Source organism: Globicephala melas, chromosome X (genome assembly GCF_963455315.2).
Source record: "Globicephala melas chromosome X, mGloMel1.2, whole genome shotgun sequence".
NCBI classification, from domain to species: Eukaryota; Metazoa; Chordata; class Mammalia; order Artiodactyla; family Delphinidae; genus Globicephala; species Globicephala melas.
Genome location: NC_083335.1, coordinates 109,805,520 through 109,820,736, shown reverse-complemented (window position 1 = coordinate 109,820,736; position 15,217 = coordinate 109,805,520). Strand labels below are relative to the sequence as shown.

Sequence of the window (15,217 nt, the reverse complement as noted above, 5' to 3'; positions counted from 1 at the left end):
ATCTTATCCTGTGAGCTTTGGCTTCCCCAGGCTGCTCTGCAACCCAGAGAACGCCTTGTCCTGGTGAATCTTTCCCCTTTCCCTGAAGTCCTGAGACAGAAGCAAAGCCCTCACCTTCCCAAGGATTTTCCTTGACTCTCCTCTGTATGACCTGGTCACCGCACCAGTCCCTTTGTACATACCAGGGCTCCACATCACTCCAGTTTCTTCGCTCAGTGCTACTTAAGGGGTGGAGGGGGGCTGCGAGTCACACCTCACCTTGCTGCATTGGCATCTTCTCCGTGCTTCCTTGTTCGGTTGCTGCTGGTGAATCTGTGGCTGCCGGTTACTGAGTTTGCCAGATAATGGAAAAGGAGAGTTTCTGATCCAGCTTTACTTTTCCTGCTTCCTTCCACCTGAAAGTATCCCCATCCTTTTTCTAAAAACTACTGAAAAATGTAGGATTTATTGGGTAAAAGATGGTCCACATGATGCATCTACATAAATTATTATAATGTAAATATAATAGTTTTTTCCAACAGAAAAAGATGTATCCTGCAAAATATTTATAGTAGTTTTATCTGTGATAAGATTATGGCTGATTTTTTAAAAACTGAAATTTACATTGACATAATCGTAGATTTACATGTAGCTATAAGAAATAATCCGGAGATCCCATGTATGCTTTACCCAATTTCCCCCAACCCATCAAATTTTAAAACCAGCAAAACCACCAATGGAATAGTGCCTCTTGAGGTCTGTGAAACCAATAAGAAAGAAATGTGACCAGGGGATGCTCAACCAGGAATGCCAATTTCTCTCTCAACCTTTAGTATATTATGTTCGGTATAGCACTTCACACTATAGGTTGCAGTTCTTTGTTTCTGTGAATGTCTTCCCCAACAGTCGATTAGGTGTCTCAGAGCAGGAACTGTGTCTTATTACCTTTGTCTTCCAGGGCCAGAGGAGGGCCTACCACACAGAGGAGGAAGGTGAGAAGGCAATGATATGTGACTTATCAAAATAACTTTTCTTCTGAAGTCTTACACATTCAAGAATTCAAATTATTTCCAGTCAATAAAAAGTGCTATGGATAACCTTTTGTTCAACCTCCACACAAAAATTAGATATTTAATTCCTAATAGACATAGTCTATTTGTTACTCATTCATGCAACTAATATTTAATGAGTTCCTACCATTTGTCAAGTAGGATGCTGGCAGCTGGGAATGCTATGGTGAACAAGACAGACATGGTCCCTCTCCTTATTTTATACTTTAAATTATAAAGCAAGCCCTTCTTTTTAGCCATTAGATTTTATGCACTCAATATTTTCTAAATACATCCATGCTACAAATAGGTATTTTGCAAATAACATGCTTTTTGCATTTTGAGACAGTACCAAAAGTATATTCAAATATGCCTAAATAGGAAACCGGTTGTGGAATGATTAATATTGAATCAACCATTTTACCCTTAAGTGCTACAATAAGTAAAAATAGAGCTAGAGAACCAACTTTGTTTAGTCAGTTACATTTTTTTTTTCTTTTTTTGGCCGTGCCGCACTGTGCCGCGCCCAGCACCATGTGGGATCTTAGTTCCCTTACCAGGGATCAAACCTGCGTCCCCTGCATTGGGAGTGCAGAGTCTTAACCACTGGACCACCAGGGAAGTCCCCAAGTTACATTTCTATGTTTAATGTCCATTTTCCCTATCAGGCTGTACGTACCATAAAGGCGGGCTCTATGTGTCTTGCTCTCTTGTTCATTGCTATAATTTTAGCACAGAATCTGTGCAATAAATATGCATTAACCTAATGATGAACTATTCGAGGTTTATAACTGTTCCTCAGAGTATGGGAATAAATGAAATAAATTATTTTAAAATTTAAGGCAGATGTTTTGGGTACTTAACACAATACAAAGTTGTCATACTGCTGTGTGCATGCATTTTTTTCTTGCCATAAGTGGAATGTAAAAAAAAAAAACCTGACCTATAGAGACAGTACACAGCATAAGACAGGCCATCCATCTAAATTTATTACCCAATTTTAATGCATCAAGCACTCTTGCCCCCTTACTGCTGACCCACTAAGGAAATGGCTACTCTATCTTTTAAAGGCATGTTTAAAAAATTAAACGTTTGCAATAAGATTTTTCATAATCCAGTCATGAAAAAGTTAAGTTCTTACCAGATTTTGATGCAGAAAGTTCTGTCTTTGTAAGTGCAAAACAGTGGTTTAAATATCAACAGTTCCTACCAAGGGCTATAATTCTCACATGAAATTAAAATAATGTTCTCACAAACTGGCAAGTAACTGCTTCAAGCAGAAGGAGCAACAGTATTTTATTTAATTACAATTAAACATTTCACAAAAGTTTAATTGGGAATGTATATGTACTATTAAGCAGAACACAGAAAACATAAAGAAATAAGGTATTGAGACCTAAAATATCATTTAAAATCCTACCAATGTTATCTTACACATAGTAGGTACTCAATACAACTGAACTGAAAATAAACACTTTATAATATGTGCTTGCAAAATGTGTAATGCTGTAGTAGTAAAGTACAATTTCTGAATATGAGATTTTGTCTGTCAGTTTTTTTAAAAGCCTTTAAAAATATGATATGCATGAGCTTACCCTGAGGGAAAGTAAGATGGAATACAGATTATAAAAATCTTTATGTATTTTCCACAATAGCATTTTGAAGTTGGAAAAGAGCAAATAGTTGTGGAAAAAAACTGAACGAACCAATTACTCAAAATTCAGTACACTCATAACTACCTGATGGAAAATCTGAAGCACCTTTTCTTATGTCTTCTTATGTCATAATATGAAATGTATGAATTATATAGACCTTGATCTTCAGAAGCTTAAGAAAACTTCAAGTTGTAAGCCAAAATGTCATCAGAAAAAGAAAAATCTGGTATAAAAATTGCTACGTAAGGCCACTGTTTAAAGTTCTTTCATGTACAGACACTATACAATTCAGGTACTTTTGTTTTTGTTTTTATTACATAAGCAAAACTTTCAACATAGAAACGTCTGGATATAACTCAGTTCTCTATGAAACCATGCTCAGAGAAAAATGCATCAACAAATAATGCCCTTTTGAGACTTTTTGCAAAAGAAGCTGTAGTTAATACAACTTTTAAATTGAATACTGTAATTTAAAAGCAATTGTTAAGGGTAAAAAAGTTGCAGCATTCCACTACGGAAAAATAAAGTTATTTTATCAAGATAGTTACAGTATTAGTGCTTTAGTGCCAATTCTAACTCTTGACAAAAAGATGCTCCCAAATATCATCCTGTAGTGTCATTTCCACTTGTAACAATTCCAGATTAGATTGCTGGGGCAATGTTTGTATATTCCTATTGAGAGAAAACAAAAGAAATACAGACTTCAAAAGAAGCATTGGTTAAAACATCTGAGCTAGAGTTTTGTTTACATTGCAATTTTCAAAATATTTTAATTAATGTATTACCGCTTGCACTCAAGATCCCCACAAAGCTATCTGGATTCCCAAAGACACAAAGTAACAACAAAACACATCAACGCGGATATCAAATGATAAGTCAGTAGGACAAAAAATATATATGGCACTTGATAGGCTGGTATTAGTAAGCTAATGAAAACAGCATTCTGCTATTTGGGCGAGTTTCACTGGGGACATCACTGACAAAAACTCAAGACTCTTAAACCGTAGTCCCTCAAGAACAGAGCCTGATGTGACACACGCACAACCTCAAATGGGTACTTTATCTTTGTCATCATATGGTATCTAATTCTAAAACTATATGGACTCTTCTAGCATGACTGGTAACAGCAGAGAAAGCTATTAGAGGGGGGGAAAGCTTTCCTGCTTTTGGATGGTTACCTACAATGTACGAAGATGTATGGCTTCAATAAACACAGGAAAAGGAATTCACAATAACAATAAGACTATGATTAAAGGATAACAAATGTGAATTCTATACTGTGATGCTATGCAAAATGTTAAATTACCAACCACAAACTGGACATAGGACCATGCAACTAATAAAAGAGCAAAAATGGTAGAATGACATGTTTTTCTGGGACATTAAAAAACTTATTAATACATATATCCTTACCTTTTACTAGGATCTTACATTATTAAAACTGAAAGAAATTTAAAAGTTGATTTATTTTTTGGCACTTATATTAGTATGGAAACGTTTAATTCCAAACAAAAAAAGTACTGAAGAAAATTCTTCTATTTTGGTTAATGAAATGTTCAAAATACATGCATATATATTTTTGTCAACATCATTCCTTTAAACAGAGCCAGAATACATTGTATCCTATTTCTTTACTCATTATATAATATAAACATCATTTACATTGATCTTCAAATAAAATATCTGTTGCCTACTAACAAATGTAAAAGGAAACGCTAACTATAATAATTCTGAAAAACTTTTTCAACTGAAATATCTTGTTTATAAAAATGTGGAATTATTCTGAATCACATTCACCCTTGACATGGCTTCTTCTACACTATCTCTTGGATTGATCCCTGCATTCTTCCAATTATTTGAAAACCTATTATAAGCAGAATGCTGAACTAGACATACGAGCATCACCTTCCTCTAGGTTTTCATAACTTGACACTTGAGTCAACTGTTTCCTTGTTGATCTTCCTGCACCTCGCCTCCTCCCAGAACCTGCTCACCCAGCCATCAGCCTCAAACACCACTTTCTCCTTCTCAGTCTAGGAAGATGTCCTACTGTCACCACATCACATCCTCTATATTCTACCCAGATTTTGAGGTCCTCTATAATTTGCATACCCCTGTCTCTACCCAACTCCACATTCTACTCCCAAAAATGGATCTTTGGCTGTAGCCCATTCTAAGTCCTACTCTCCATGACTCAGCTTACAACCTACCTCTTTGGTGAAGAGAGTAGAAATCACAGTACTTAGCGTACATTCCCTGACCATTTCTAACACACTGATCCTTTCCACCTCTCTGTAGGCACTTACCATCTGTGAAAATAAGCTCTTCAAAAATATGGCTGTGCAGAAGAGAGTTAATATAGCATACCTGACCGCTATTGTTTGAAAAGTCTGATTATAAGGTTGGCCCTTGGCTGGCATCTAAGAACTTAGATTTCAGGACGGTTTCCACCACTGATGAGTGCATAAATTGTGCAAACAACATGGTCCATGCTGAACATCTGCTTTCTTGCTCTGAGTCTGGAATGTGGTATGTGCCTGGCAGGGGGTGCCTACGTGACCAGCGCTGGGCGCTGAGTCTCTAACGAGCCTCCCTGGTTGGCAACATTTCACGCGTGTTGTCACAGCTCGTTGCTGGGGGACTCAGGCACATCCTGTGTGACTCCACTGGGAGGGGACTCTTGGAAAGCTGCACCTGGTGTCCTCTGGACTCGCCCGTGCACCAATTCCCCGTGCTGATCGTGCTGTGCGGCCTTCCGCTGGAACATCTCATCTATGAGCGCCACCACATGCTGAGTCCTCTGAAACCTCCTAGCGAATCACTGAACCCGGGGTGGTCTTGGGGACCCCTGACACAATTGCTGCTGTTCACTAACTTTTTAGAGCTATGGATGGGTGTGTGTGTGTATGTGTCTATGTGTGTATGATTAGATTAGATTCCATTCAACAAGCATTTTTAAAGACAGACCATATGAAAGGTAATGGGGGAGACGTGACACTAATGAGGTACCCTCTGTGAAGGAGTTGATCAACTATTTGGGGAAATAGGAAGGTAAACAGCAACAGTTAGAGACCAAATGAAACAAGAGCTAAAGAGGGGGCTTTGGTAAGGCTTTACAGTGGATCATAAAAGGACAGCAGGGTTTAATAAGAAAAGGATGGGGATCAGGAGGCTATTTCTAGCCAAGAGAACGTCAGGAACAAAGATAGAAATACATGAAAACGGGCTTCCGTGGTGGCGCGGTGGTTAAGAATCCGCCTGCCAATGCAGGGGACACGGGTTCAAGCCCTGGTCTGGGAAGGTCCCACATGCCGCGGAGCAACTAAGCCCGTGCGCCGCAACTACTGAGCCTGCGCTCTAGAACCTGCGAGCCACAGCTACTGAGACCGTGTGCCACAACTACTGAAGCCTGTGCACCTAGAGCCCGTGCTCTGCAACAAGAGAAGCCACCGCAATGAGAAGCCTGTGCACCGCAATGAAGAGTAGCCCCCGCTCACCACAACTAGAGAAAACCTGCGGGCAGCAACGGAGACCCAATGCAGCCAAAAATAAAAGAAATAAATTTTTTAAAAATACATGAAAACATATATTATGCTCCAAAAAACAGAGGGTGCATGGAAAAATGTGGTTAGAAAGGCAGCTTAGGGCTGGACCTGGCTAATAAGTCTGGTCTCTTTTTTTATAGGCAACAGATTCCTTGGAAGGTGTCTGCACAAGAGTGATATGACTCCGACTGTGTTTTGGGACAATAACTGTGTTACTAGTGAAGGGACAGAATAAGCAAATCACAGGAGGCAAGGGAGCAAGTTAGAGGCTGCTAAGATTCCCCAAGCAGACCAGGAATACCTACGAATGTAGCATACAGTAAAGGTGGCATTTTCAATCAGTGGGGAAAGGACAAATTACTCAATAAGTAAGCAGTGTTAGAAAAATTGACTATCTCCTGGGAAAAAAATCAGATCCTGCCCTTATATTGTATCGTTAAAACAAATTCTAAAAGGAACAAGTATTTATATGTTGAAAAAAGTAACCATAAAACCACTTAAAGGAAACACACTAAGGAATTTTAATAAGCACAAACATGATATGAAATCTAAAAGCCATACAGGATTAACTTGACAGGTTCATGAAAATTGACAAGTTCTGTAATGTAAAAGCCACCATAAACAGCCAACTAACATGAAATAAATAGGAGCAAAATATATGATAGGTTAATACCCTCAGTAAATCAAGAGCTCTTAAAAATCAGTAAGAAAAAGTACCAACCCTCAACAGAAACATTGGTAAAACATAGAACTAAGGAAATTGAGGGAAGAAATACAAATGACACATAACATATAAAAAATATGTTTGCATCATTAATAACTGAAGAAAGGCAAATGAGAACTATCTCCTGCTATTAAACTGACAACAGAAAATAAAGATTAATAATGTGGAGTGCTGGCTAGGGTGCAGGTAAACAGGAACTTTCATGTACTTCTGGTAAGAACAAAAATGAGTAAAAAGGGAGCTACGGCAAGGTACCAAAATGTCAATGTGCACAGTGGTTTAAAGGAAATAATGAAAACCTGTAAACTATGCTGAAGTCATCAACAGACGCTTGGTTAAGTAAGTCAGTAATCATCAAACTGGTTTACACATACCCTTAGGAGTATATGAAGACTTGCCAGTGAGTATGCGGGTACAGACAGTTTGGAGGGAATCAATTTCCAGATCTTCAAATTCTCAATGTTTGCTTTCCAAAATAATCTGCCTGTACAATCGGTTAAGGCTGATTCCCTACCTCCCACTTTTATACTAGGAAGTTACACCTTCTCATCCTGAATCTTAGTACTTTGCATTACCTGGGGACCCCCCCAAAAGAGGGGGAAATTGGAAATACTGGTGACGGTGCCAAGAAAGTGAACCAACCTTAGCAGCTAGTAATAAATAGCATACTTCTGCAAGTCGGATGCTTTCCATTTCTTTGCTTTCGTTTAATTGTAGGAGGACAAAATCAAGCTGTCAGTAAAAGAACATTCAAAATACTTTTTGAGGATAGATCACTAAGTGACTTTTTTGGCCTATAATTTAGAGTGAGTCCAAAGAATGGAGTGGCATTGCTATAATAAAAGTTCTTTCATTCCCATCTATACAATCATATAAACAAGGTTTCTCAGGACTTACATTTATAAAAAGAAAAAATGGAATTGATAATTGAACACTATTATTCTACTACTAATAAGTAATATTTATCTATGAATACCCAAACTAATTGAAAAGAGAAATGCATTTCCAATAAAACTTTTATCTGATCAATACTTAACAAAATCTGTAATACATTTACGTTATTTTGATCAACTGTAATGGTCATTCAGTCCAGAGAAATATTGAACACCTAAGAGTCACAGAAATCTATTAATATTATGTGTCAAATTTGATTTGGTGAGCAATAAAAGACTTTCAACGATAAAAGTCTATGGGGCAAACAGAATGGAATCCAAATTCAAGGCCAAAAAAAGGAATGATGTAAAGTTTTCCACTTGTTAAAAGAGCTCATCTGCGTACTTTAAAAAATGGATGTTACCAAATTCCTGTGGTGTGCAGGTTCACTGAAGAGATTTAAAACAATGATGTAACAGTTTTATTTAAGACTCTATTTATAATATGCCAGAAATTCTATCCTTTATAACAAGTTAAACTTATGATTAAAAAGTATTAGATACCAACCTAAAAATGTACAAGGAGGTAGATAATTTTTCATAATTTTAGGGTATGTAAGCAAAAGAGGTTTGAAAAGCACTGAAATAAATAAGACATCCATAGAGTGGAACGATATGCGGCTATTAAGATGAATGAATTGGATGGAGCAATGGATGAGTGATACAGATAAGAACACCTGGGACAATCGCAGTCAGAAGGAAAACTGGGAGGGTTAGTACGACAAGTTTCTAGCTTGGCTGGCTAGCTGTGAGAGCTACAGACCCTGAGGAGATATCAGTGGTCTGGGGAAGAGAGCAAGTGCGACTTTATTTTTAACAGCTTTACTGAGATATAACTCACATACCATACAGTTCTCCCATTTAAAGTGTACAACTCAATGGTTTTTAGTGTATTCACAGAGTTGTGCAACCATCACAATAATCACTTCTTTTGTGCCCCAGCATCCTTCAGCTCGAGGGACACAGCAGCAGTATAACAGGTTCTTGCTGATTCATCTGATCTTGGTTCCTGTTCTATCTTTGTACCCCATGACTTTCATGGTTTTTTCCAACCCCAAAAGCCATGAATCCTGGTCTCTAACTTCCTTCTCACAGTGTCCTTCTGCTCTCTCCTTCCCCCTTTTCTATCCAGGGGCAGAGCTCTGGTAGGCACCGAGCTGACAGGTACCTGGGGACTACTGGAGAGTCTAGGATGCTGAGGAACTCCATGTTTTCCTGACCAAACACACAATTGCTAAAAGTTTTTCAGAGGCAATGTTCCCAGCGGGGACTTCATGAATTCTGAATAGGTTCTCCATCCTAGTCTGGTCCATAGTCAGACCCTCAAGAGTTTCTGAAAACGTTCTATGATGAGCAGAGAATATTTCATGGGGGTGCTTGTGAATGACAGTGGATAAAAGACAAGCTTCTTTCCAGGGGGTAATAGACATTTCTCCCATCTCCTCATCTTCCACCCCAAGCACAGAATCCAAGAGAAAGGAAACATAATAAAATGGAATTTGGGTGCCAGAATGGGGTTAATATGACAAGTGCATGATGAATGAGGAGGAAGCATTTTAGTTCTGTACTTTACTAATACTGCTTGGGAATCTTACTACCTTGTAGGCAGCTGGGGAGCTAATTCAGTTTTAGGGAGGCCACGATTATTCTGGTAAGTGGACAATAGGACATATCAGGAGCACATCTAGGATCTCCCCAACTCTTCCCGGAAGCTGTTTGGCACTGGACACAAGAAGCACATGTCTGATGGCACAGTAAACAGACTGTACTACAGAGGAACATTATAAGAAATTCAAGCCATGACTGATCAGCCCAGACATTTCAATGTGGTGGGGGAGTGAGGAATCCAGACAAGACCAGTCTAAACTTTCCTGGTGGACTTTGAGGCATGTGGAAATACAAAGGTTCATATCTAATTTCAGGTTCAAGAAGTTCCAGGACACCTAGATTAATTAATTAACCATGCATCCTTAATCTAGTCGGTGGTCTAATAATGAAAACAATGAACTCCTTAGTAGGACAAAAAGCCAAAGCAGGGTACAGATGCTGCCTGGACTAAGACTTCTCTCCAGGGCAGGACCTTCAAAGTTCCCCCCAACAATGCTAAAGCTTGGGATAAAGCAACCCTGGAAGAAACCAAAGATTCCAGGCCTTCACCTCTTTTCTTTAGGGCATGAAAGCCAAGGTAAAATGGAGTAATAGGTCTAAACTGTCAGTCTGTACATATGGAATGGGATTCCAGGGTAGCACAATACTACTAGGACAGCTCTAAGGCCAAGTAAGCCGTAAGCACCTTAGTTCACGATTTGCAGGGCAGAAATAGAGACACAGATGTAGACATCAAACGTATGGACACCAAGGGGGGAAAGTGCTGGTGGGGGGGTGGTGGGATGAATTGGGAGACTGGGATTGACATGGATACACTAATATGTATAAAATAGATAACTAATAAGAAAAAAAAAAGTACCTTAGTTCAGACCTTGGCAGAAACAGAGCAGATGTGATGTCTCATTCCTTTCCCTAAAGGTTAGGAGAGTGTGGAGCCCAACTGTTCAGAAGGGTGCTAACAGTAGGGTGCCTGAATTCATGCCATGCTCATAGAGGTGGGCCTAGTTCAAACACAAATCTATACAAAGCCTGGCTATGCCTTGCTTGCAGGTACTGACAGTAGCCAGGGTGGAAAAGCTCATGTCAAAGTAGCTACAACACGAACATCTATGAAGCAGCATCCAGAATGGTAGGCCCAAGAAAGAGTAGTAGACACTGGTTCCTTAAAAATCTAGTGTGTGGCGACGACTTCTAAAGCTCTCAGTTGGCAGCAAAAGGCAAGAGGAAGGTGAGACTGTGATCTGCCCAGGACCCTAACTGCAACTGCTACATTCTAGATGATACAAAAAGCTTAGGCCCTAGGGGCTTCCCTGGTGGCGCAGTGGTTGAGAGTCCACTTGCCGATGCAGGGGACACGGGTTCGTGCCCCGGTCCGGGAGGATCCCACATGCCGCGGAGCGGCTGGGCCTGTGAGCCATGGCCACTGAGCCTGCGCGTCCGGAGCCTGTGCTCCGCAAGGGGAGAGGCCACAGCAGTGAGAGGCCCACGTACCGCAAAAAAAAAAGAAGCCTAGGCCCTAAAGCCTGGAGACCCATAGCAGGTTGTGGCTCTTTCTAGGACGCACTTGTTATGTCCTAAGATGAAGGCTTGATGTCTGGTTTCTACTGGTTGTTAAGTGAGGCTGGCGGGCAATGTGGTCTGGAAGAACTGGGCAGCCAGCAGGAATGGGGCAAGCTGAGGAGAAGAAAAGGATGAGGAAATGGAGCAAGTTCAATGAGAATATAGAAACTGCAGGCTGAGGCAAGCACTCAGGAGCCCCCAATCATCTAAAAAACAGAGGTAAAAATGGAGCTAAATGAAACTAACAATCAGAGTTCAGCACAGAGCTAACAGAAGAAAAACACACAATAGGTACCTGAAACCCAACCTTGCAATTGAGGAAAAGGCTTGCCTCACCCTTCCTCCTCGAGTGGGGATCAATGACCAGCTTCCTTGAGAACAGCCAGGCTGTCACCTGTGACTGGGGATGAATGCCTAGAAGACCTGCTGCAAAGAAACTTGCCACATGAGACAGGAAGAGAAGCAGCACCTTGGTCCAACATAGGGAGGTGTATGAGAGGGGAAAATGACTCCAGTTACATTCATGTTTTTAAACAAGAGATAGCTTTCCTAACACCAAGAGTGATATACACAGTGAAATTAAAAACCTCTTTTAAGGCACTCAGTTAAAATTGAGGGGTGGGAGAAGTTACAGAAGATATTCTATTCAACGCTAAAACTTCAAAAAAAAAATCAGTTGTCAACTCCATTCTACTGGTCCATCTTTTGAAAAATAAGTTTTACTAAAATCACCAAGTAAGCTCAGTGTAAAGTCTTCACAAGCATGAATACTTATGGGAACACTGAAGGTTAGAAAATGTATAAAACCACAATTAGATTATTTGATAGCAACACTAGATATACATCATCTACTCAGAAGAAAATATTAGCCCCAAATTATTAACAAAAATGAGTCAAACATTGACAAACATGCCTCAACAGATGTAATGCTATTGTTCTCATTTACAATATAATTTGCAGACGTTACTTTTATATGATATTTATGCTGCATTTTCAAATACCAACATGGTGAATTTAAATAAAATCAATCCACAACTCAAAGAGTACGCAATCCAAATTATCAAGTAATGAAACTTTTTATTAATAGTTAGAGTTAGCATATAGTAGTGACGGTTGCACAGCACTATGAATGTAATTAATGCCACTTAATTGTACAGAGATGGTTAAAATGCCAAATTTTATGGTATATATATTTTATCACAATTAAAAAACATAAATGAATGGGAAAAAAAGATAAGTTAGTGTATTTTGTAATTATGTACCCTTTTTATGTACTCAGTTCAATATTTTTTGGTACCTAGAAAATTCACATTGTATCAGGCTAAAATATATCAGCTAAAAGACTTTACCTGATTTTCCATTTCAAAGATTAACCATACAACAGAAATTCTAAAGTAAAAAGTTCAAACAGCTAGCATATTCAAAGTATTTGAGGTATAATAGCTAAGGCATTCTTCAATTATCATGCAATAAGAACACTGATATCTAGGTTGTTTCTTAAGTCAAAATTACATTACAAACTGAATTTATCTATTAAACATAGATACTTTAGGAGTTCAAAAGTCAGTCAACATTTTTAAATGATCATAATCCAACTAACCTTTTTTTTCCTCAGTAATCTTTCTCTGAATTTATTAGTGATAAATCCGCTTGGACCAGCAAACCGTAAACGCTGATATTTAGCCTGAATGCACAAGCTCTTCTGTAGTAGGCCTGATTTATACTGGGGCTGAAATGTGCCACCTCTAAAGTTGGTCTGTAAAGGAAAAAAAAATTAAATGTTAAAACTATAGCTTCCAAGTCTATTTTATTAGTATAAGAAAGGGGAGGGCTTCCCTGGTGGCGAAGTGGTTGAGAGTCCACCTGTCAATGCAGGGGAGACGGGTTAGTGCCCCGGTCCGGGAAGATCCCACATGCCATGGAGCGGCTGGGCCCATGAGCCATGGCCGCTGAGCCTGCGCTCCGCAACGGGAGAGGCCACAACAGTGAGAGGCCCGCGTACCGCAAAAAAAAAAAAAAAAAAAAAAAAAAGAAAAAAGAAAGGGGAAAAGGTCTGGAATGTAGAGCTTCCCTTAATTCTAGGTACTACAGATATTTAAAGGGAAAAGGTTAATGATGGTAATAAAGCATGTTTTCCTCAAACTAGCTTCCTAGTTTATTTTGTATAATAATAATTTAAAAACTATTTTATATAAATGAATTTTTAAAACTATTAAGTTAAATTTTGAAATTCTTGAAATTTATCATACTAAGAAAAAGACAACTTTAAAAACCTCAGAACTATCCTTCTGATTCATAGCGAAGTATATCAAATCCCAACTGGGTGGGGGAAGATATTAAGTATCAACATTTATTTAAGAATCAAAAACTCTCTTGGGACTTCCCTGGTGGTCCAGTGGTTAAGAATCCACCTTCCAATGCAGGGGACGAGGGTTTGATCCCTGGTTGGGGAACTAGGATCCCACATGCCGTGGGGCAACCAAGCCCACGTGCCACAACTACTGAGCCTGAACTCTACAGCCCACGCTCCACAACTAGAGAGAAGCCCGTGCACCACAATGAAGAGCCTGTGTGCTGCAATGAAAGATCCCGCATGCTGCAACTAAGACCCGACACAGCCAAATAAATTTTAAAAATTGAAAAAAAGAATCAAAAACTCTCTTAACTTTACTCTTGTTAGTACCTTTTTTTTTAAAAAAAAATTATTTATTTGGCTGTGCCAGGTCTTAGCTGTGGCATGTAGGGTCTAGTTCCCTGACCAAGGATCGAACCTGGCCCCCTGCACTGGGAGCACGGAGTCTTAGCCACTGGACCACCAGGGAAGTTCCTCTTGTCAGTACTTTTGAGTCAATCTTTCTTTACCATAAAAATCCCACTACAGCACATATTTTCAAGAAAAGAACTATACTTAACAAGACATTTCCTGACCTGCATACTGCCCAATATTACAACAGACATAGAGAACAATGAATATGTATGTCCCATGTGGGACATGTACAAATGGTATCTTACAAAGGAGTAATTATAAAAATTAAGTAGATTCTTCTTTCCACAATGATTTAACAAATGGGTATGTTATGCATAATGATACACAAAAATTTATTAAAAAGTATTTATGCCAGGCCTATTTTCCAATTATTTTCTTAAGGCTACAAACAATTTCAGGTAAAACAGAATTATAATGAGACACTGTAATTTTGTTAAAACTATCTGCACCAACTTGATACATCAGGGCTAATCTTGAGATTTACATTGCCCATTTTTACATATCTAATAAGGTGATTACTACCTTGCTTTGAATTAATCCAATTTATGTAAAAAGTAAATTTTAATGAAAGAGCTCCCTTTCTTAGGAATGATTATTTCTTCCCCCTACTTTACTATAAAGAATTGTGAATTTCTAAACAACCATATAACATTACACAGCTTTAAATGATTGGTCAAAAGGAAAGATTAATGCACATATTTTGAAAAACATTTTTTAAGTAAGTTAATGTTAAAGACCTTTCCCTTAAGGAGAATGGGTAACAGGAAATAGATCTTATAACAGTCTTAGAAAAATTACTACAACTGACTATATCTGACCAATGAGAAGTGCAACATGTAGGAAACACTTAAATCTGAATGCCCACCTACACCATCTCTAAATTATATAGACGTTACATTTTTAGTTGACTTTATGCCTCATTACTTAAGAGATTAAAAGATGGTACAAACATGTTTTTTTTAAAAAAAATATTTATTTATTTGGGTGCACCGGGTCTTAGTTGCAACACGTGGGATCTTTGTTGTGGCATGTTTTAGTTGCGGCATGTAGACTTCTTAGTTGCGGCATGCATGTGGGATCTAGTTCCCAGACCAGGGATCGAACCCGGGCCCTGTGCATTGGGAGCGCAAAGTCTTACCCACTGGACCACCAGGGAAGTCCCAAAACATGTTTATACAGCCTATGGCCCTAGCTATTTTTGAAAACCTAATGTCACACATGCTTTTAGGCACATGAACCACTGGCTAAAAATATTATCTATGCAATGGCTACAAATTGTGTTACTCCCACTGAAAAAAAAAATCTTTTTTTTTTTTTGGCCCCACTGCGCAGCTTGTGGGATCTTAGTTCCCTGACCAGGGATTGAACCTGGGGCCGTCACAGTGAAAGGGTGGAGTC

At 38.9% G+C, this 15,217-nt stretch overlaps 1 protein-coding gene across 17 annotated transcripts in view; it reads right to left on the bottom strand.

Moving 5' to 3' along the window:
• Positions 1-2,292: 2,292 nt before the first annotated feature.
• BCLAF3 (BCLAF1 and THRAP3 family member 3) overlaps positions 2,293-15,217 on the bottom strand; it is a 66,229-nt gene continuing 53,304 nt past the window's right edge. For 16 of the 17 annotated variants that reach the window (XM_060292379.1, XM_060292380.1, XM_060292384.1 and 13 more), the window contains 2 exons: positions 12,653-12,808; positions 2,293-3,355 (listed from right to left, as the gene is read on the bottom strand). In XM_060292379.1, the coding sequence (XP_060148362.1) occupies positions 3,326-3,355; positions 12,653-12,808 (186 nt within the window). In that variant the 3' untranslated portion in view covers positions 2,293-3,325. Of the gene's footprint in view, positions 3,356-4,096; positions 4,125-12,652; positions 12,809-15,217 lie in introns of all 17 variants that reach the window. The other variant, XM_070044689.1, reaches the window with a different exon arrangement.